Below are 22981 nucleotides of genomic sequence, written 5' to 3'. Positions count from 1 at the left end.
AATTTATTTAAATATATGCGAACACATATTTAAACGTAATTTCACTTATTTAATTTTTATAATAAATTAAATAAAGGCTACGACGTCAGCAAATTTAATTGCACTGTGAAATTACCAAAATATCATTTCGCCCAAAAAGACGAAAACGCCCTTCTTTCTTCCTGGCTCTTAAATTATCTTCTATGTGTGTGACCCATAGGCTCCTTATCATACCGACAGTGTATAGTATTGCGATTAATACCAATTAATCGTCTCACTAATACACAGACCAAGATTGGCCCTTAGCAAGGCATCATGGCCACCCAATAGATTCGGATTCAGCAAAGTAGCTACCTTTCAACGATATGGTTACTGTACAATTCGATCCTTTCATCATACTGTATCTCTCCGAGACGAAGGCATAGAAATAGTGTCAACCTTCGGTTACTCTCGATATTATGTATTCGGTTTCTAGACCAATGACCTGTATTATAAATTGGATAGAGCAACAACTCAATTTCACTGTGGCCACAGTTTTAGTGTCCTTGCCATATACTGAATTGCGCTGTGAGATAACTTCTCCCATACCCGGGAGTGATGAATCCTCTGTCAATCCACCATAGTCTTGATACACTCCTTGATGCAGCCAATCACTACCGTATTGACAGCTCTGAATAGAATTGCATTAGGCTAGTGTCAAACTACACCAATCGGTGCACAAGGCGCTCCAGTGATCTCAAGTCTAAGGATCACATGCATCACCAATCGTTAGAGGATTTGTTCCATAGACACTGGGATTACCATCCATATGGAATCCTCTGGTGGGTCAGTCCAGTAAACTTGCTGCGGTATATCCGCCTACAGCAAGCATCCATATGTTGCACCAGGTTATCACCAAACAACCTTGACAAGTGAGATCAGTCACTGCCTTTCGACAGGGTCATTCAATACTATGATAGCCTTACCGTATTATCTGTGCCCTTACTTCAGAATAATACTAGGGCTACGGACATTTCTAGAATGACCACCATATGTGCTCATAGACTATCAAGATTTGAAACACTTGATACCCTCGTCACGGTTCTACCATTCTAAGGACATATATCAATACATATTACAATAATAATGATTTACGCGATATAGAATAAAATGCCTTTTATTGATTAATGAACATTATTTCAAAGAGTCAATTCTACAATAATTGATTAGCTCTAGGGCATCTACTCGAACAATCTCCCACTTGCACTATAGCCAATCATTCATGTATTTAATACCAGATGATCTCAAGTGCCTTTCATGCTTCTGTTGTGACAGAGGCTTTGTTAGTGGATCTGCGAGATTGTCATCAGTATGCACTTTACTAATCTACATGTCTTTCCACTCAACTATCTCTCTGATGAGATGGAATCGTTTGAGTATGTGCCTCCTCTCATGATAAAACTTTCTGATTAACGATGTCAGTCGAAGGGAGTTCTGTGCCTCCTCTCATGTTGCAAGTCGTCGCTAACAGATGATTGACAGGGCCCCACGATGGCCAGATGATTGTTTGTGAGGTTGAGGCTATTGACAATCCGCTGAATCTGCACACAAAGCAAACTAGTGTGAAGCTTACGTAAACACCGGTGTGGTGTCTACCGTAGACACTCCGACGCTCAAGTCAGTAAGGTTGAATGAGGCAATTTAGTAAGGGCTAAAGGAAGGAAGGGTTACCAGAAGTTTAGTCGGAGACTAAAACTACGGCAAAAGTTTATAACTCTTAGGAGTAAGAACTTAGGCGCAAGTAAATGGTACTGAGATTTAATGAATTATGAGAGGGCAGACCTCTGTTTATATAGTGAACCCAAGGGGTTGAAATCCCACTAGGACATTGAGACCTATTTTGGGAGATAATCCTTATCAGGAAAGAAAGATGTTTTCTTGTCTTTATCATATTAGTTTTACTAGTTTGAGTAAAATTCAAGATCTTAGCAGAAGAGGAAATAGAATGGGTTTTTGATTTCCTATTTATGGATTGTTGTAGGCTAATGGGTTGAAACCCAGTTTAGCTTAATTTGTAGGATAGACCAACTCATAGAATGCACAGTTCACAAGGTGACTGGACAGTTTACAAGGTGACTTTAAGCGTAGGCCTAACCGGAATTGGGTTAAGACCTTAGGCCGTGACATGTTTATTTTGTTATTGGGCCTCGTCAAACCCAAGACAATTTTTTGTCCAGACAATGTACCATCTTGTAAAAAGGGGATTAAAGCATTAGTACATAAGAAATATCTTGTGGTCTCCCTTTATCAAAATGGAAGGCATACATGTCTGATTCTTAGTAGATTGGCTCCAAGAGGAATATGAGTTCCATCACCCTCTAAGAGACACGTGAAGAAATCATAATGGTGCTATTGCAAGAGAGCACTAACCCTAATCCTATATAAGGTACATGATAAATCATTTGAAGGTTAATTCATATTTTTACCCTTAGAACAATTTTCACATACCCATATACTCTATATCATCTTTTTTTTCATCTCTACAAAGTTTATCACCACTATTAGCTCCTTAGAATGCTTTTATTGATCCCTTCGTTGACTTGAGTGTTAAAGAGCCTATGTAGACGATCCCCCTGCCGACTTAAGCCACTAACCTCATTTTCCTTCCCTTGTCGAGTTCCCGGGAGCATATGAGTAGATAACCACCACTAGGACACAATTTCACCTCCACCAGACCACCATTAATCAACCACCTTTCGCCTATACTTACCGGTCAATATTTAGAGGCATTTTTGGGCGTTTACGATATCAAACAAGGTTTTGAAAACCAGACCGAGCCTTGATCCGATCAAGGGCTTGATTCCCTGGTTGACCACTCAACTGATCAGATCGGTGACGTTAACAACAAAAATATTTAATTAGTCCCTACAATTTAATATATTACAAAAATACCCTTAAAATTTTATTAATTAGTCCCTAAAATTTTAATATATTGCAAAAATACCATAAAACTGTATTAGTCCCTAAAATTTTAAGATATCGCAAAAATGCCCCAAAAAATTATAATTAGTCTGTAAAGTTTTGAAATATTAAAACACCCTTAAAAAATTACAAGTAGTCCTTATAGATTTGAAATCTAGCAAAAACCCCCTTGAAACCTGAATTGGACTAGAAAGGCTGTCGGTTCTCGGTCCGATCGGTTAGACCAGTTGGTCTGATCCGGGTTTCAGAACATTAGTTAAGTTATACTAAATTTTCCCTAGTTCATTTGATAAAAAAAAAACAATATTTTAGTTTAAATATAAGTTTAGTGTTTCTATTTCTTTTATGTTACTTAGCGAAGTTAGCCTAGTAAACCCAAACCCAAATTCGTGTTAATAAAAATTCGATCCGAAATTTTCGTACGCCAAAAGTAAACTACCTTTGTAACGGGTGCTCCTTCTGGGTGTTGCTTTCTACTATTTACTCTTTCTTTCTCTCCACTCCTCTGGTCCAATCATGATTTCCAACAGGTAATTTGCTTAGTTTTTCCAATTATTTTTTAATCAGCATTAATTACTTTCTATTTTACACTTCATTATTTTAATTGGTCTTCACTTTTCCTTCGTTAATCGTCATAAGTGTTTTTTAGATGTTTTCCTTCGTTAATCGTCATAAGTGTTTTTTAGATGTTTGACCTGGGTGAAAATTGATCAACGTTAGGGTCTGATAATCTAAGATTTTGAAGAAGATGAATCAAGAAGCATATACGATAGAAGTAACAGGGCTGTCACCCAGGGCTACAGAGAAAGACTTGTACGAATTTTTCTCTTTTTCTGGTGCAGTCGGTCATGTTGAAATCGTCAGGTACCGTCTTTCAACGACATTATCAATCCTTTTACGTTCCTAGTTCTGTATTTTTATTTTATCAAATTTTTTTCGAGATCGATATCGTGATCTTTTGCAATTTCCGAGTTTATATGTTTCATTTATGCAATTGTGAAACTAATATGTGATTGGCTTGTTGATTGAGATATTCCCATATGTAGTTATCTAATGTGCTAGACATAAGCGTTCTTTAAGATTTAATTAGACTTTTAAACCATACAATTAAATGCTAGACTATCATGTCTTGTATAGTCTGACATGATAGTCTAGCATAGTCTAGGGTTATATATAGGAATATATCATTTGTTTTTTCATCAAAGATATAATTGGCAAGTCTTTGGATTTTACTACTAGATTTTTTCTTTCAATAAAACCTACACATTTTGGGAAATTGTGATTATTGAGTTGGCTATGTATGTCCAGACCGCTTGTTAATCATGTTGTCTATTCTACTAATGATATATATGTGGGCTTTAAAATGGGTTTTTGTTTAATATTTTTATATTTTTTATAGCTTGCTTGCTTTTGAATGTGAATAGAAGTGTTTGTTTCTTAATTGTTTAATTTATGGGACTCCTATATTACAGTAGGAAGTTTGGTGTATGAAATCTGTGGTAAGGTTTAATATTTTGATAATTGCTTGTCCATCGGTTCAAGCACTGTAATGCATAATGTCATTTGATCAAGTTCTTGAAGGGAGTTTTGGTTCTTCTGATGTGTGAGTGTGGCCATTGCCAAGTTCATTTTATTTTAATAATTGGTAGCAGAGCATGTTAAATAGTTTTTTTTATTAATAGTTAATGTTTGTGTTGTACATAGTCTTCTGGCATATGTATCATTTTTTGTAGTCCATTGTTTCTGATATGGGATTATATTGTTTGGGACAAACAGATCTGGTGATTTTGCGTGTTCTGCGTATGTTACGTTCAAAGATGCTTACTCTCAAGAAACAGCAGTCTTACTCAGTGTGAGTATTTATTAAACTCTTTGCCGGGGAAGCAAGCTTATTGAATAGAAATATTATTAAATTGCTTGTTAGCGTGTTATATTGGTTGCTTTACTTCATGCCAATTCAGAGATTGAATTGTGATGAACTGACTTGAAAAGCCAATATTTTGTGAGTTTTGTTAATTTTGCAATAAGTTTAATATCCACGAGCTAATTATAGCCTAGCACAGTCGATCTGTAATTGTAACCAGAAATTCCTCTGTAGAGATGATTCTAGCAATATCAATTTGTTGATTACTTTGGTACATTTCATAAATGACCTCTCTCTTGTTTTTTCTGTGACGTAACTGTTACTGCGGTATTTATTCTTGTAAATGACACTAAGTTCTCCTGTCAACCAGAAAAAATATATGATGCTTAGTTCCATCACCTTTTGAAAACTTTAATTTGAAATTTTGGCAACTTTAATCTGAAATTTTGGCATAGCATTATGGAGTTCTGTCCATGCCTTTCTTATCAAGTGTACAACATTTTTCCCTCACTGAAAAATGTGGCTCTTATTGACAATCTTAGTGTAATAAGTACTTGAGTACTAGCATATGATCTCTTTATGTTCAGGACTAGCATATCTAAATGAACTTGAGTTTTCTGATTGCACTTCTTCCATGATTGATTGTCTAATAACTAGTTTGTGCTTTCTTTCTTCTCAATCTTTTCCTCTGTAGGGTGCCACTATTTTGGATCAACGTGTATGTATAACACGCTGGGGTCAGTACGAAGATGAGTTTGATTTTTGGAACAGGCCATCTCGTGAGTTGGAGGATGAAACAGAATCAACTGTATGCATGATTTGTTTTGTCCTTTGTCTTTCAGTTGTGATCATATTATGATCCTTTATAAAAATTAGATTTATTATTTTTAATCAGCTTCCTAATAACCGTTCTGATTATTTTATTAGCAGCCCCCTCAGAGAAGTCCATTTGTTTCTGATGCTGGAGAAGCACTTGCAATGGCTCAGGAAGTTGTGAAGACCATGCTGGCGAAGGGATATGTTCTGGGGAAAGATACTCTAAGCCAGGCCAAAGATTTTGATGAGTCTCATCAAGTTTCAGCAACTGCTGCTGCTAAAGTTTCTGAGCTGAATCAGAAAATCGGTCTCTCTGATAAGATTGGTGCTGGTGTGGAAGCCGTTAAATCTGTGGATGGAAAGTATCACATCTCAGAGACCACCAGATCAGCAGTCTCAGCCACTGGAAGAGCTGCGGCAGCTGCTGCAACCACTGTGGTCAATAGTAGCTACTTCTCTAATGGAGCACTGTGGGTGTCAGATGCTCTAAATCGAGCAGCTAAAGCCGCAGCTGACTTGGGTAGTCGTAATGTGAACCAATGAGACATAGCAAACATGGATACTGGCTTTCATTGTGTATATCAATACCTCTTGGAAACTACGGCTAGTTGATAGTTTTATACTTTGTAGAGGTCATAAAAGTTTCGTATAAACTTGTTACTCGTCAATCTGTGTTGATTATATTCTCACGGAGAGCCATTATAGGTTCATTATATGTTGTTTTTTTAGGGTAAGTTTTGTGTATATATGCCTTTGAAATTCTGTCTCCTGCCCTCTTTCCCAATATCCACGAATTTGAATTTGCTTCTGTTAAAACTGATCATTTTATATTTTGAATTTGTCTCTAATATTCTATGTCAGTGTCCAAAACAATTTGGAATGTTAATCTTTAGATCCAATCAATCATCCCTTTAACATTATAAGTTTCTGTAGTTGTTTTGAAGGCTGTGATTGTTTCACTCCTTTCTTTAAAACCAATTTAACATTCCTTGGATCTTGCTTAGAATTGCCAAGCTAGGAAGAAAAGTCATCGTACAAGAATTTCCAAGTAGCAAAAGAGAGTCTATTCTTTCAGCTGAAGAAAGAAAATTATTAGCTTTATGGTCAATCTGATCATCCTCAACCAATTCTAAACAATTGATATTATGGTCACTCTTTCCCGTTTGGTTGATCCCGTGTCGGCCGGTGTCCTTGTCAAAACTCAATTTCCCATTCCACAGACTTTTTATTTCTTGCCTATNTGTTGATTACTTTGGTACATTTCATAAATGACCTCTCTCTTGTTTTTTCTGTGACGTAACTGTTACTGCGGTATTTATTCTTGTAAATGACACTAAGTTCTCCTGTCAACCAGAAAAAATATATGATGCTTAGTTCCATCACCTTTTGAAAACTTTAATTTGAAATTTTGGCAACTTTAATCTGAAATTTTGGCATAGCATTATGGAGTTCTGTCCATGCCTTTCTTATCAAGTGTACAACATTTTTCCCTCACTGAAAAATGTGGCTCTCATTGACAATCTTAGTGTAATAAGTACTTGAGTACTAGCATATGATCTCTTTATGCTCAGGACTAGCATATCTAAATGAACTTGAGTTTTCTGATTTCACTTCTTCCATGATTGATTGTCTAATAACTAGTTTGTGCTTTCTTTCTTCTCAATCTTTTCCTCTGTAGGGTGCCACTATTTTGGATCAACGTGTATGTATAACACGCTGGGGTCAGTACGAAGATGAGTTTGATTTTTGGAACAGGCCATCTCGTGAGTTGGAGGATGAAACAGAATCAACTGTATGCATGATTTGTTTTGTCCTTTGTCTTTCAGTTGTGATCATATTATGATCCTTTATAAAAATTAGATTTATTATTTTTAATCAGCTTCCTAATAACCGTTCTGATTATTTTATTAGCAGCCCCCTCAGAGAAGTCCATTTGTTTCTGATGCTGGAGAAGCACTTGCAATGGCTCAGGAAGTTGTGAAGACCATGCTGGCGAAGGGATATGTTCTGGGGAAAGATACTCTAAGCCAGGCCAAAGATTTTGATGAGTCTCATCAAGTTTCAGCAACTGCTGCTGCTAAAGTTTCTGAGCTGAATCAGAAAATCGGTCTCTCTGATAAGATTGGTGCTGGTGTGGAAGCCGTTAAATCTGTGGATGGAAAGTATCACATCTCAGAGACCACCAGATCAGCAGTCTCAGCCACTGGAAGAGCTGCGGCAGCTGCTGCAACCACTGTGGTCAATAGTAGCTACTTCTCTAATGGAGCACTGTGGGTGTCAGATGCTCTAAATCGAGCAGCTAAAGCCACAGCTGACTTGGGTAGTCGTAATGTGAACCAATGAGACATAGCAAACATGGATACTGGCTTTCATTGTGTATATCAATACCTCTTGGAAACTACGGCTAGTTGATAGTTTTATACTTTGTAGAGGTCATAAAAGTTTCGTATAAACTTGTTACTCGTCAATCTGTGTTGATTATATTCTCACGGAGAGCCATTATAGGTTCATTATATGTTGTTTTTTTAGGGTAAGTTTTGTGTATATATGCCTTTGAAATTCTGTCTCCTGCCCTCTTTCCCAATATCCACGAATTTGAATTTGCTTCTGTTATAACTGATCAATTTATATTTTGAATTAGTCTCTAATATTCTATGTCAGTGTCCAAAACAATTTGGAATGTTAATCTTTAGATCCAATCAATCATCCTTTTAACATTATAAGTTTCTGTAGTTGTTTTGAAGGCTGTGATTGTTTCACTCCTTTCTTTAAAACCAATTTAACATTCCTTGGATCTTACTTAGAATTGCCAAGCTAGGAAGAAAAGTCATCGTACACGAATTTCCAAGTAGCAAAAGAGAGTCTATTCTTTCAGCTGAAGAAAGAAAATTATTAGCTTTATGGTCAATCTGATCATCCTCAACCAATTCTAAACAATTGATATTATGGTTACTCTTTCCCGTTCGGTTGATCCCGTGTCGGTCGGTGTCCTTGTCAAAACTCAATTTCCCATTCCACAGACTTTTTATTTCTTGCCTATCAACGGTTCTGATTCAGTTTCTTTTTGGCAACCCACTGTACGTCCCTGATTCAATATCTTTGAGTCACTTTACGTCGATGTTACTTCATGTCTGCTATGTAAAAATTTTAAATTTTAAATCAAATTAAGTTATGATCATCGTTGGACCCACGATGGTCCAGATGTAAGGCAATGGTTCACTACAGCATGACACATAATGCAGTTGCAACGTATTACAACTGACTAAAATCCCGAGCCCTCTCATCAGTTTACTGCTCACCCGCCCAAATTTGATGTCGTTCATCTAATTTATTCTCTAATTCTCTTACCCTACAAAGTACAAAATACAATCAAATCTGTAATCAATAATAACATTTTAATTTTTATGCAATTAACTTTAATGTAAAACAACTGAGTTGGCGAGACAGAACGAGTAATGGCGGATCCGGTGTCGTTCAAGGTTCCATACAGGAACCTTAAGAAGGAGGCAGAAGTGGAGATGGTTGGAGCCGATGAGCTTCATCTCCGTCCGATCGACTTGAATTCTAATCCATCTTCTCATGTAACGATTTCAAACGGAAACTCCAATTTTGATGTCAGATCCAAACAGTGTAGCTTGTTTACTCTTATTCTGAGTTGTACGGTTGCCGCCGGTGTTCAGTTCGGTTGGGCCTTGCAGCTTTCTTTATTAACCCCTTACATTCAGGTCTTCTCTCACTCTTTTTGGATCTGCCGCTGTATTGCTTTTGTTTTTTTGTTGGTCTATTTAGATTCTTCTCGATTTCGTCAAATTTATATTGATTGTTATTACAGATTTTATGCTGTATCGACCAATTGAATTAATTTCATTGCCTTGCAATGTACCAAATGATTAATGACTATTAGTCATGAAAGACGAAAGCTTACCTTGATGTATGTTGCTTTTACGTTTAGATTGTGTGGAATGGGAGTTTTTCTAGTTTAGAAAGTTAGAAATTGGCATCTCAAATTTCGAAACTTGAATTTCATGCTGCTGAAGGCAACTTTTCTGAAATTGCTGCTGATGAAAGAATTTCCGCATGAGATACTATTGCTGGAATATGAATTACTCTAACATAAGTGGCCGCCTTTATGATGCTAAAGATGCTGAAAATTTGGATTTCATGGTAATGGAGAAAAAATGCCCAAAAAGCTTGGAAGAAAATATCCAATATAATTCCATTCTTCGAGAATAAACCGTGAGGACATGAGAGAAGCTTTTTCTGAAATTCTTATTAATGTGACATTCAATATTGAACAATAAATGGCAACTAGAGGGTGAACATGGCTGGTCACTTTTATTATCATTTGACATAAGTGCTTGTTTGTTCTTACATACGTAGTCTTGTTCCCTAGTATGACATAAAACCGTTTGCTGTTGTCCTTCTCTTATTTGACTCCTTTTTAACCTTTTGTTTCCAGTAGTAAAGGTATCATTATGAAAAAAAGGGTGAAGGAGTGTAGACATTTGCTTGTTTTTATTACTTTTAATGAGTGTAAAGATTGTCTAGTGGGCAAGGATAAAGGGAATGATGATTATGAAAGTTTAGTGAATCTAAATTGATACATTATTTATCTTCATTTTTTGCTGTTTTAATCTAGCTTATCTGAATCAGTTTTGATGCTCTATTTAGATTATGTTTTGGTGTGTACAGCTTTCTTCTTGCTTAACTATTCTCCTTATTGCTGATTGATACAGACACTTGGGATAGAGCACGCCTTTTCTTCATTCATTTGGCTCTGTGGCCCGATTACAGGCCTTGTGGTAGGTCATGGCTATCATTTTAACTTCATTCCATTTAATCCTTATATTCTTCCCCCAATCGTTTCACTATGTATCCAGACTATTTATGGAGATGAGTTTACTGATTACAGTTTGCTACTGGATGCCTTGTGCATTAACGCCTATCATCTAGTTTGTAACACATTATATTGGAATTTCAGTTGGGCACGAACATGATATGATCTTTTATACCAGTTTGAATGAATAAAATTCTCTCTCACTGCTACCGGTTCATGTCTGAACTGAATTTATGACCTTTCAAGTTGGTAGTGGCTGAGCTACATGTATCTCAGGCTGCCCACCACCACAACCACCAAATGTTGGGGGTGCTTCTTCCACATATCCATAGTTGTGGCTGATTTTGCCCTTGGTTGTTTTGTACATTACTGTTCTTTTGGCTCCTATTTGTCCTTTGTCTCCAATGCTCCTTCTTCTGATTAAGTTAATTAAGTTATAAAATTGAAATGTTATCGTTTGTATCTTACCTGGGGAATTGTAGTTCTTAACAAAATGAATTTGGTTACTTGATAAAAACGGCACTTTTTAGTCTGGTGACCTTGTTGTTTAAGTTTTGGATCATGTCCAGTGTTATTGGTCCTGGTTGGAGCTGTCTCCTGCTGCCTTGCTTTTGTCTCTATTTTGACTTGCAAATGTGATGGTGCAGTATTCCTGTATATTGCTCTATTGAAAATAAACGAGAAAATTGTGCATGTCTCCTGCCAATTATATCGTTTGATTTAAATTTGGTTCTGTCTGAGTTATTTTCTTTTCCATATTTAGGTTCAACCTTGTGTTGGTATTTGGAGTGATAAATGCACTTCAAAGTATGGAAGGAGGCGGCCATTTATTCTTGCAGGATCTCTCATGATTTCAGTTGCTGTAAGCACTGATGAAATTCACATTTTTATTTTGTATATTAGATATGCTATCCTGTATTTTATATCAGCTAAACGAAGTCTTGGAATTTAGGTGATAATAATCGGGTTTTCTGCAGACATTGGTTATGTATTGGGTGATACAAAGGAGGATTGCAGGTTCTATTCTTATTTTGATTCCTTGTCATTTATTCCATGAATATTAATCTAAATTCAAAAGTGACTGGCTCATCCATGCAAATGCAGAGTATTCAAAGGAACTCGAACAAGAGCTGCCTTTGTATTTGTTATTGGGTTCTGGATGCTGGATCTTGCTAACAATACTGTGCAGGTAAACTTGTCTTCGTAGTTGCTCTTCCTTGTTATTCGTTTCTGCATGAAAATGAATTTAATTAGCTGCCATCTATATGCTGAACAACAATGGCACTTTTATTTCTTCTGTAGGGACCAGCTCGTGCGCTTTTGGCTGATCTATCAGGTGAATTTTTCTACTCATTATGTTAAAGTAGTAATGTTGTGGCTTCTAAATGTTTAGGATTTTATCTAGAAGATTTTGCTGTTACATACTTCTTTTGGAAAATCATGATGTGCTAGTTTGTTGTTGGAAATCATTATCATGCCTTAGGTCCTGATCAACGCAATTCAGCTAATGCTATATTCTGCTCATGGATGGCTGTTGGAAACATCTTAGGATTTTCTGCTGGTGCAAGTGGAGATTGGCACAGGTGAAACTTTTTGGAAACAATTTCTGGGTTAAGTAACATATCTGTGGACAAGCCAGCATGCATCTTCTTGGTGCTTAATTCTTTTTGCATTCATCATAGATGCTCAGTTCATTAATTTAAAAACTTGTTTCTCATTATTAATTTCTGAACCCCAAAGAAACGTTATGTTTGGTTGATTAATCTACTCAACAATTCTCTCTGAGCAGATGGTTTCCTTTCCTAACGAGTAGAGCTTGTTGTGCGGCTTGCGGAAATCTCAAAGCAGCATTTATTGTGGCAGTGGTGAGTAGTAGTATGTATAGAAGTTCTGTATTTTGCATGAGCCATTCAAGTTTTCTATGGTAAAATTCTTTACTGTCCATTTTCTTTCTGCATTTAATGTGCCTTTCATTAGCTTGTGATATGATTTTCATTATTTGACATGTAATGCTCTATTACAATCTATTTTCAAGACTGGTATGATTAAAGTAAAGTAGGTTTTGCTGGAAATCGTTTAAACTTAAATTTGAAGCCTTGATCGTTAGGTGTTTTGTTTAAAATTGACCATTGAGAAATTGTCAGCTTTTATACTGTCTTGTATTTTAGCTATTAAACTTCTTGGTGATTGTTCATAGTGATGAGACTATTGAGCAATTGTCAAGATTTATACAGTGTCTCAAATTTAGCTATTAAAACCGCCTGATGTGTAATTTTATATTGCTCAGACTGATGAGAGAATATGCTGATTCTTTTATTGACACAGTGGAATTGATATGTTGTAGATAAACATTCTTGGAGATAATTTGAATTCACAAATGATAAATTCCTGAATCTCTGAGAAATAATCATGAATGCATGAGACAATGTAGAACCAACGATGAAAATATTCTACAAGGAGCTTTTTTGAAATTGCTGTAGAAAGTCATGAATAACGTGCAGTAAAACAAACCTATTTATAGTAGACCATTCTAAATATGACTACAATAAGGCAAGGTATAAATATCTTGATAAAACATGAAAACAAATACGACCCAAATAAGTAAAAGTAAACTAAACTAAAATAGAGCTTACTAATCAAAATAGAAAGCCAACTTAAACAAGGAAAAATTATTGATATGATAGAAACTGTCCTACACAATTTAGTGTCTCAGGTAAGTAGTATAGGACAATAAGGTGCTTGGTCTTATATTCATTCTGTTCATAATATCATGTGGTTCATGCATTATATATGCTGATGTCTATTGATCAGGCTCTGGTTGATGAAAAAATAAACTTTGTATATATACAGCATGTTTCTGATTTTTTCAGACATCTTTTTATTTCTTTTGAGTTGGTTTTATCTTCATTTTTCTGTTGAATGAGAAATCCCACTTATTGCTGTTATTGTAATGGGATATGCTTGTATCATCTATGCACAGATATGATAGTATTTTCAAGTATGTCTTGGTGTGAGTGCGTATTGCTTTCATTTGCATTTTGTGTTATTTTCAATCAGTCTAAAATTTGCTGTGCTTGTCTGCAGGTCTTCCTGACTCTATGTACTGTTGTGACTATATATTTTGCTGATGAGGTTCCACTTACTGTAAATCAGCCCAATCATTTATCAGATTCTGCTCCTTTGTTGGATGATCCTTATGAAAATGGCCTTGACCTTTCCAAATCAAAACCTGATGTACCAATTGCTGCCAGTTTCAACAGCAACAATGCAGACAGTGCCCATGAACGGGATGTAGATCAAAAGCATGTCAACACAACAGTTGAGGATCAAAATGAAAGTTTCAATGATGGGCCTGGAGCTGTATTAGTCAATTTGTTAACCAGCTTAAGGCATTTACCACCTGCAATGCATGCGGTGCTTATTGTTATGGCTCTTAGTTGGGTATGTGCTTAAGTAATTATGCTCTATCTTTTGCTTAACAGATGTTCATTTATAGTATATCAATTATAATAGGGTAAAATATTTCCTGGACCCCCTGAGTCTGCCATAGTATCCTCACCCACTGCTGTTAGTGATTCCAGGGGTCTAGATTATAATTATTCTAAAATTTCTAAATCCTCATGGGTTGAGTTTGATATTTAGAATAAACCACAAGAGGTGTTTATGTTATTGTGATTTCAACATTACTAATCCGCAGGTGATCTAGCTAATTATTTATCCACAATGATGATGTCTCAGTGTGATGGTTACTGTTTAAGTTCTCTCATTTTCCTTTTTTTTTTTTTTTAAAATAAAAAATAAATAATAATAATTGTCCCTTTCTCTTCCTCATTTTGATCTTGTTTATATATGTAGTTGTCCTGGTTCCCCTTCTTTCTTTTCGATACAGATTGGATGGGGAGAGAGGTTTATCATGGGGATCCAAAAGGAAATTCTTCTGANAATTTTACCCCTAAAAAAATACTAAAAACCTCCTATAAAATTTCGTTTTACCCCCAAAATATTAAAAAATTGAGGGGGGAAAATGAAATTATCCAAGCCCATGGGACCGGTCCTGGGCCCACGGGACCAGTCCCGACCAGGCCTAGGGCCTGGTCCAGGTCTTGGATTTTCTCATGGGCCTGGGACCGGTCCCAGGCCCATGAGTGACTGGTCCCATTTGGGACCAGTCCCAAACGGGCCCAAGCCTGGGCCCGCAAGGGACCGGTCCCTTGCCCACCTCTATTACGAAGTAAAATTTAAAAATTTATTGAAAAATCCTCTAAGTTTTCTAATTTAATAAATACCCCAATATATACAAATATGTAAAATAACAAAAAGACCCCCACCACCCGCAGTGTCAGATTCCGGCCACCACTGTCAGAATCTAACCGGAAAATTACGTAACGACACATACCGGCCGAATCTCGCTGTTGCTATGACCTTTTCTAACCAGATCCACCACGGATCTAGCCGAAAAAGACAGATCTACGGCCATATGTGGTCATCGACGGCCGGAAAAGGCCAAAGAAGGCTATCTTTGGCCATTGTTGTCTGTCAACGATGGCCAAGATTTGGCCGTCGTTGACGGTCAACGATGGCCAAGATTTGGCCGTCGTTGACGGTCAATGACGGCCATTTCTTTGGCCGTCACTAACGGCTAGATCGGTGAATTACTGGCTAGTTTTGATAAGTAATTTACCTTTGTGATAGATTTTGGCTACCACCGACGGTGGTTGTTAGAATCTGGTAAGTATAGGTCACGAGGGTATTTTTATTAATTTTTAAACTTTTTTAGGGAGTATTTAATAAAATTAATAATCTTATAGGGTCTAAAAATAATTAAAAAAATAAGCTAATATTTATGAAATAATACATTATTTGAAGAATAGGATTAGAAATAATAATAAGCTAAACGCACCCAATATCTTTGAGTCAATTTACGTGGATGTTACTTCATGTCTGCTATGTAAAAATTTTAAATTTTAAATCAAATTAAGTTATGACTTATGATCATCGTTGGACCCACGATGGTCCAGATGTAAGGCAATGGTTCACTACAGCATGACACATAATGCAGTTGCAACGTATACAACTGACTAAAATCCCGAGTCCTTCATCAGTTTACTGCTCACCCGCCCAAATTTGATGTCGTTCACTCATTTATTCTCTAATTCTCTACCCTACAAAGTACAAATACAATCAAATCTGTAATCAATAATAACATTTTATTTTATGTCAATTAACTTTAATGGAAAACAACTGAGTTGGCGAGACAGAAAGAGTAATGGCGGACGGTGTCGTTCAAGGTTCCATACAGGAACCTTAAGAAGGAGGCAGAAGTGGAGATGGTTGGAGCCGATGAGAGTTCATCTCGTCCGATCGACTTGAATTCTAATCCATCTTCTCATGTAACGATTTCAAACGGAAACTCCAATTTTGTGTCAGATCCAAACAGTGTAGCTTGTTACTCTTCTGAGTTGTAGTTGCCGCGGTGTTCAGTTCGGTTGGGCCTGCAGCTTTCTTTATTAACCCCTACATTCAGGTCTTCTCTCCATCTTTTGGATCTGCCGCTGTATTGCTTTTGTTTTTTGTTGGTCTATTTAGATTCTTCTCGATTTCGTCCAATTATTTTGATTGTTATTACAGATTTTATGCTGTATCGACCATTGAATTATTTCATTGCCTTGCATGTACCAAATTAATTAGACTGTAGTCATGAAAGACGAAAGCTTACCTTGATGTATGTTGCTTTACGTTTAGATTGTGTGGAAGGAGTTTTTCTGTTTAGAAAGTTAGAAATTGGCATCTCAAATTTCGAAACTAGAATTTCATGCTGCTGAAGGCACTTTTCTGAAATTGCTACTGATGAAAGAATTTCCGCAGAGATACTATTGCTGGAATATGAATTACTCTAACATAAGTGGCCGCTTTATGATGCTAAAGATGCTGAAAATTTTGATTTCATGGTAAGGAGAAAAAATGCCAAAAAGCTTGGAAGAAAATATCCAATATAATTCCATTCTTCGAGAATAAACCGTGGAGACATGAGAGAAGCGTTTGAAATTCTTATTATGTGAATTCAATATTGAACAATAAATGGCAACTAGAGGGTGAACATGGCTGGTCACTTTTATTATCATTTGAAATAAGTGCTTGTTTGTTCTACATACGTAGTCTTGTTCCTGTATGACATAAAACCGTTTGCTGTTGTTTCTCTTATTGACTCCTTTTTAACCTTTCGTTTCCAGAGTAAAGGTATCATTATGAAAAAAAGGGTGAAGGAGTGTAGACATTTGCTGTTTTTTATTACTTTTAAGAGTGTAAAGATGTCTAGTGGGCAAGGAAAGGAATGATGATTATGAAAGTTAGTGAACTAAATTGATACATTATTATCTTCATTTTTTGCTGTTTTAATCTAGCTTATCTGAATCAGTTTTGATGCTTATTTAGATTATGTTTTGGTGTGTACAGCTTTCTTCTTGCTTAACTATTCTCCTTATTGCTGATTGATACAGACACTTGGGATAGAGCACGCCTTTTCTCATTCATTTGGCTCTGTGGCCGATTACGGCCTGTGGTAGGTCCTGGCTATCATTTTAACTTCATTCCATTTAATCCTTTTATCTTCCCCCAATTGTTTACTATGTATCCAGACTATTTAAGGAGAGAGTTTACTGATTACAGTTTGCTACTGGATGCCTTGTGCATTAACCCTATCATCTAGTTTGAACACATTATATTGGAATTCAGTTGGGCCAGAACATGATATGATTTTATACCAGTTTGAATGAATAAAATTCTTTCTCACTGCTACTGGTTCATGTCTGAACTGAATATATGAACTTTCAGTTGGTAGTGGCTGAGCTACATGTATCTCAGGCTGCCCACCACCACACACCAAATGTTGGGGGTGCTTCTCCACATATCCATAGTTGTGGTGATTTTGGCCTTGGTTGTTTTGTACATACAGTTCTTTTGGCTCCTATTGTTCATTTGTCTCCTCTCCTTCTTCTGATTAAGTTAATTAAGTTATAAAATTGAAATGTTATCGTTGTATCTTACTGGGGAATTGTAGTCTTAACAAAATGAATTGGTTTGATAAAAGGCACTTTTTTATCTGGTGCCTTGTTGTTTAAGTTTTGGATCATGGCCAGTGTTATTGGTCCTGGTTGGAGTGTCTCCTGCTGCCTGCTTTTGTCTTATTTGACTTGCAAATGTGATGGTGCAGTATTCCTGTATATTGCTCTATTGAAATAAACAAGAAAATTGTGCATGTCTCCTGCCAGTTATATCTTTGATTTAAATTTGGTTCTGTCTGAGTTATTTTTTTCCATATTTAGGTTCAACCTTGTGTTGGGATTTGGAGTGATAAATGCACTTCAAAGTATGGAAGGAGGCGGCCATTTATTCTTGCAGGATCTCTCATGATTTCAGTTGCTGTAAGCATTGACGAAATTCACATTTTTATTTTGTATATTAGATATGCTATCCTGTATTTTATATCAGCTAAACGAAGTCTTGGAATTTAGGTGATAATAATCGGGTTTTCTGCAGACATTGGTTATGTATTGGGTGATACAAAGGAGGATTGCAGGTTCCATTCTTATTTGATTCCTTGTCATTTATTCCATGAATATTAATCTAAATTCAAAGTGACTGTCATCCATGCAAATGCCGAGTATTCAAAGGAACTCGAACAAGAGCTGCCTTTGTATTTGTATGGGTTTGGATGCTGGATTGCTAACAATACGTGCAGGTAAACTTGCTTTGTAGTTGCTCTTCCTTGTTATTCGTTTCTGCATGAAAATGAATTTAATAAGCTGCCATCTATATGCTGAACAACAATGGCACTTTTATTTCTTCTGTAGGGACCAGCTCGTGCGCTTTTGGCTGATCTATCAGGTGAATTTTTCTACTCATTATGTTAAAGTAGTAAGTTGTGGCTTCTAAATGTTTAGGATTTTATCTAGAAGATTTGCTGTTACTATTCTTTTGGAAAATGATGTGCCAGTTTGTTGTTGGAAATCATATCATGCCTTAGGTCCTGATCAACGCAATTCAGCTAATGTATATTCTGCTCATGGATGGCTGTTGGAAACATCTTAGGATTTTGCTGGTGCAAGTGGAGATTGGCAAGGTGAAACTTTTTGGAAACAATTTCTGGGTTAAGTAACATATCTGTGGACGAGCCTGCATGCATCTTCTTGGTGCTTAATTCTTTTGCATTCACATAGATGCTCAGTTCATAATTTAAAAACTTGTTTCTCATTTAATTTCTGAACCCTAAAGAAAAGTGATGTTTGGTTGATAATCTACTCAACAATTTCTTGAGCAGTGGTTTCCTTTCCTAAGAGTAGAGCTTGTTGTGCGGCTTGCGGAAATCTCAAAGAGCATTTATTGTGGCAGTGGTGAGTAGTATATGCATAGAAGTTCTGTATTTTGCATGGCCATTCAAGTTTCTATGGTAAAATTCTTTACTGCATTTTCTTTCGCATTTAATGTGCTTCATTAGCTTGTGATAGATTTTCATTATTTGACATGTAATGCTCTATACAATCTATTTGAAGACTGGGATGATTAAAGTAAAGTAGGTTTTGCTGGAAATCGTTTAAACTTAAAATTGAACCCTGATCTAGGTGTTTTGTTTAAAATGACCATTGAGAATTGTCAGCTTTTATACTGTCTTGTATTTTAGTATTAAACTTCTTGGTGATTGTTCATAGTGATGAGACTATTGAGCATTGTCAAGATTTATACAGTGTCTCAAATTAGCTATTAAAACCGCCTGTAGTGTAATTTTATATTGCTCAGACTGATGAGAGAATATGCCGATTCTTTTATTGACACAGTGGAATTGATATGTTGTAGATAAACATTCTTGGAGATAATTTGAATTTAAAATGATAAATTCGTGGACTCTGAGAAATAATCATGAAAGCATGAGACAATGTAGAACCAATGATGAAAATATTACAAGTACTTTTTTGAATTGCTTTAGAAAGTCTGAATAACGTGCAGTAAAACAAACCTATTTATAGACCATTCTAATATGACTACAATAAGGCAAGGTATAAATATCTTGATAAAACATGAAAACAATACGACCAAATAAGTAAAGTAAACAAACTAAAATAGAGTTACTAATCAAAATAGAAAGCCAACTTAAACAAGGAAAAAATATTGATATGATAGAAACTGTCCTACACAATTTAGTGTCTTAGCTAGTAGTATAGGACAATAAGGTGCTTGGTCTTATATTCATTCGTTCATAATTCATGTGGTTCTGCATATATTGCTGATGTCTGATCAGGCTCGGTTGATGAAAAAATAAACTTTGTATATATAGCATGTTTCTGATTTTTTCAGACATCTTTTATTTCTTTTGAGTTGGTTTTATCTTCATTTTTCTGTTGAATGAGAAATCACATTAGTGTTGTTGTATGGGTTTTGTATCTATGCACAGATATGATAGTATTTTCAAGTATGTCTGGTGTGAGTGCGTATTGGTTTCATTTGCATTTTGTGTTTTTTCAATCAGTCTAAAATTTGCTGTGCTGTCGCAGGTCTTCCTGACTCTATGTACTGTTGTGACTATATATTTTGCTGATGAGGTTCCACTGTAAATCAGCCCAATCATTATCAGATTCTGCTCCTTTGTTGGAGATCCTTATGAAAAGGCCTTGACCTTTCCAAATCAAAACCTGATGTACCAATTGCTGCCAGTTTCAACAGCAACAATGCAGACAGTGCCCATGAACGGGTGTAGATCAAAAGCATGTCAACAACACGTTGAGGATCAAAATAAAGTTTCAATGAGGGCCTGGAGCTGTAAGTCAATTTGTTAACCAGCTTAAGGCATTTCACACCTGCAATGCATGCGGTGCTTATTGTTATGGCTCTTAGTTGGGTATGTGCTTAAGTAATTGCTCTATTTTTGCAACAGATGTTCATTATAGTATATCAATATAATAGGGTAAAATATTTCCTAGACCCCCTGAGTCTGCCATAGGATCCTCACCCACTGCTGTTAGTGATTCCAGGGGTCTAGATTATAATTATTCTAAAATTTCTAAGTCCTCATGGGTTGAGTTTGATATTTAGAATAAACCACAAGGGTGTTATGTTATTGATTTCAACATACTAATCCGCAGGTGGATCTAGCTAATTATTTATCCACAATGATGATGTCTCAGTGTGATGGTTACTGTTTAAGTTCTTCATTTTCCTTTTTTTTTTTTTAAATAAAAAATAAATAATAATAATTTTCCCTTTCTCTTTTCATTTTGATCTTGTTATAATGTAGTTGTCCTGGTTCCCCTTCTTTCTTTTCGATACAGATTGGATGGGGAGAGAGGTTTATCATGGGGATCCAAAAGGAAATTCTTGAGTGAAGTATATGAAAGATCAGAGGTTGTCAGAGAAGGTGCATTTGGTTTGCTATTGAATTCTGTAAGAACTCAAAATTTATCACCAGCAATTTGACTTTTCCTAAATAATGTCATATTAATATCGAATTATTTGAGTAATTTAAGGCTGAAGGTAGTTAGATGATGTAAACTGTTTTCTTTCCGCTTACAAACATTTGTTAATCTATAGTTCCTTTTTTTTTTTTTCATAGGTTGTTCTTGGAATCAGTTCTTTCCTTATTCAACCTATGTGTCAGCGACTGGGTGCAAGGGTTGTCTGGGCAATGAGCAATTTCATAGTGTTTGCTTGCATGGCAGGCACAGCTATCATTAGCTTGATATCTGTCAGGGAATACTCGGAAGGGATTGAGCATGTAATTGGAGGCAGTGGATCAATCAAAATAGCTTCCTTGGTTTTATTTGCTCTTCTTGGTTTTCCCCTTGCTGTATGTATCAGTCTTCTTAGCCTGTCTCTGTTAGCAGACATTCTCCTTTCCGGCACTTAATCATTTTGTCTTGCAGATTACCTATAGTGTTCCCTTTTCTGTTACTGCACAGTTGACTGCTGATTCTGGTGGTGGGCAAGGTTTGTATGACATTGTTTGTATCTAGTATCTCTTCTGCTTGATATTGTTGCCATATTTTGCAACTTATACCTTCAAACTCAAATGGTTGAGCAGGATTGGCAATAGGAGTTCTCAATCTTGCAATTGTTGTACCGCAGGTAAGTGAATATATTCTGTCTTTCTATTCTGGTTCCAAGGCTGTAGTTTCTTGCTGTTTGGCATATCAGAATTTAGATATTTCTTTAGATCAATGGTCCGATTAACATTTTGCTCTGTGGTAATAATTTAGTTAGATAGTTATTTTTCTGTAGCAACATACTCTCTTTTCAATAACAATAAAAAATTAAATGAGAAGAAGGTTTTTTTTGACAATTTATTTTAATCTTTGGGGGTAAGTTTCTGTATTTTTGGAATAAGCTACTCCTATGTTCCAATATATCATATGATCATTTTACTGTCTTAAACGACTTTTTCCCACCCAAATAATGGCTTAATGACACTTTCCTATCCACAGACTTTTAAAATACTACTTTATTACCTAAATTTATATTCTGTTTTCAATTCCGACATCTTTGCGACCCCACACTACCACCATTCTCTTTCCGGATCATCACTCACCAAAACCCCTCAAACCTTACTCCTACCGATCCTGTCAATCACAGGCAATTGAGTGATTAGAGTTTGCGCAATTACCTCTCCCAAGTCAAATTCCGATCAATCCCAACCGCTAAAATCCAACCTTATACCACTAAAAGACTCATCGGCCTCCCCTGTTCAAAAACTCTAATAACCTAGACCAAGTTTGCTCTCTATTCGCAAATAGAATATAAATTTGGGTAGTAAAAAGTCTATGGGTGAGAAAGTGTCATTAAACCATTATTTAGGTGGGAAAAAGTCATTAACTCTATTACTGAACCACCTATCACCAGCATACTGAAAAGGTTAAATTTGTCTCTTTTTATAGTTCATTAATACTTTTGCCTTTCTGTTAATCAATAAAAACTGATTTCACATATATTGTTGGTATTTTAGATGGTTGTATCACTTGGAGCGGGTCCATGGGATGCTCTTTTTGGTGGAGGAAATATACCTGCCTTTGTTTTGGCATCCTTGTCTGCCCTTGCTGCTGGTGTTGTCGCAACTCTCAAGCTTCCAAAACTTTCAACAAGTTCTTTTGAGTCATCTGGTTTTCATATTGGTTAATGACTATACTGTCTTCAATGAAGAGGCATCCAGTCTGTATATGATTATCAGAAACCACAAACGCACTGGTCAATGATTTTCATTCAGGATCCATTAGTGATCTCATAGCGGATAATCAGCATCATTCTTTCTCACTTGTTACCTGCTGGAAATCAATGGCTCTACTTATGAGTATGTACAATTTTCACATAGAAAGAGTGATGGGTTATATATTCAAATTCATTATTTTTTTTGCCCCATTTGTGGGCACCTGTACCTTATGTAGAGTGTAAATGATCACACTTATATTGAAAAGCTCTCACATGCATATCATAATCATATTATAAAAAGATCTGAATATATTAACTTTATGTTCTGCCGTCTTCTC

At 36.1% G+C, this 22981-nt stretch overlaps 3 protein-coding genes across 5 annotated transcripts; all 3 read left to right on the top strand.

The window, feature by feature from the left end:
* The first annotated feature begins 3320 nt into the window (after nt 1-3320).
* LOC116135930 (binding partner of ACD11 1-like) lies at nt 3321-6436 on the top strand. Of its 3 annotated transcripts, none has more exons than XM_031421656.1 (5): nt 3321-3470; nt 3661-3804; nt 4717-4792; nt 5499-5612; nt 5735-6436. In XM_031421656.1, the coding sequence occupies exons 2-5, from the start codon at nt 3689-3691 to the stop codon at nt 6161-6163; spliced, it is 735 nt and encodes a 244-aa protein (XP_031277516.1). In that variant the 5' UTR covers nt 3321-3470; nt 3661-3688; the 3' UTR covers nt 6164-6436. The 3 variants fall into 3 exon arrangements, with proteins under 3 accessions (XP_031277516.1, XP_031277504.1, XP_031277510.1); XM_031421644.1 differs by having other exon boundaries at nt 3323-3470; nt 3627-3804; XM_031421650.1 differs by having other exon boundaries at nt 3339-3470; nt 3617-3804.
* Nucleotides 6437-7265: 829 nt separating this feature from the next.
* On the top strand, nt 7266-8226 carry LOC116136335 (binding partner of ACD11 1-like). The gene is made up of 2 exons (XM_031422047.1): nt 7266-7412; nt 7535-8226. Exon 2 carries the CDS (start codon nt 7583-7585, stop codon nt 7961-7963), a length of 381 nt encoding a protein of 126 aa, XP_031277907.1. The 5' UTR covers nt 7266-7412; nt 7535-7582; the 3' UTR covers nt 7964-8226.
* Nucleotides 8227-9274: 1048 nt separating this feature from the next.
* On the top strand, nt 9275-22981 carry LOC116135658 (sucrose transport protein SUC3). Its single transcript, XM_031421374.1, is given in 15 exon segments — nt 9275-9345; nt 10357-10422; nt 11221-11319; nt 11435-11474; nt 11562-11646; nt 11760-11793; nt 11941-12040; nt 12247-12322; nt 13542-13898; nt 20743-20821; nt 20824-20888; nt 21058-21291; nt 21368-21431; nt 21526-21569; nt 22444-22981. Coding segments are annotated over 13 exon segments (1416 nt in total). The 5' UTR covers nt 9275-9345; nt 10357-10422; nt 11221-11252; the 3' UTR covers nt 22615-22981.

Source organism: Pistacia vera, unplaced genomic scaffold (assembly GCF_008641045.1).
Source record: "Pistacia vera cultivar Batoury unplaced genomic scaffold, PisVer_v2 Contig109, whole genome shotgun sequence".
NCBI lineage: Eukaryota > Viridiplantae > Streptophyta > Magnoliopsida > Sapindales > Anacardiaceae > Pistacia > Pistacia vera.
Note: the sequence above shows the minus strand (reverse complement) of the source record. Positions and strands in the feature narration are given on the sequence as shown.

Bases quoted from the DNA above. Each gene is read 5' to 3' on its own strand.
- LOC116135930 (XM_031421656.1), top strand. From the start codon at position 3,689: ATGAATCAAGAAGCATATACGATAGAAGTAACAGGGCTGTCACCCAGG. The intron at 3,805-4,716 runs GTACCGTCTTTC...TGGGACAAACAG, and splicing joins GGTCATGTTGAAATCGTCAG to ATCTGGTGATTTTGCGTGTT. The intron at 5,613-5,734 runs GTATGCATGATT...TTTTATTAGCAG, and splicing joins AGGATGAAACAGAATCAACT to CCCCCTCAGAGAAGTCCATT.
- LOC116136335 (XM_031422047.1), top strand. From the start codon at position 7,583: ATGGCTCAGGAAGTTGTGAAGACCATGCTGGCGAAGGGATATGTTCTG.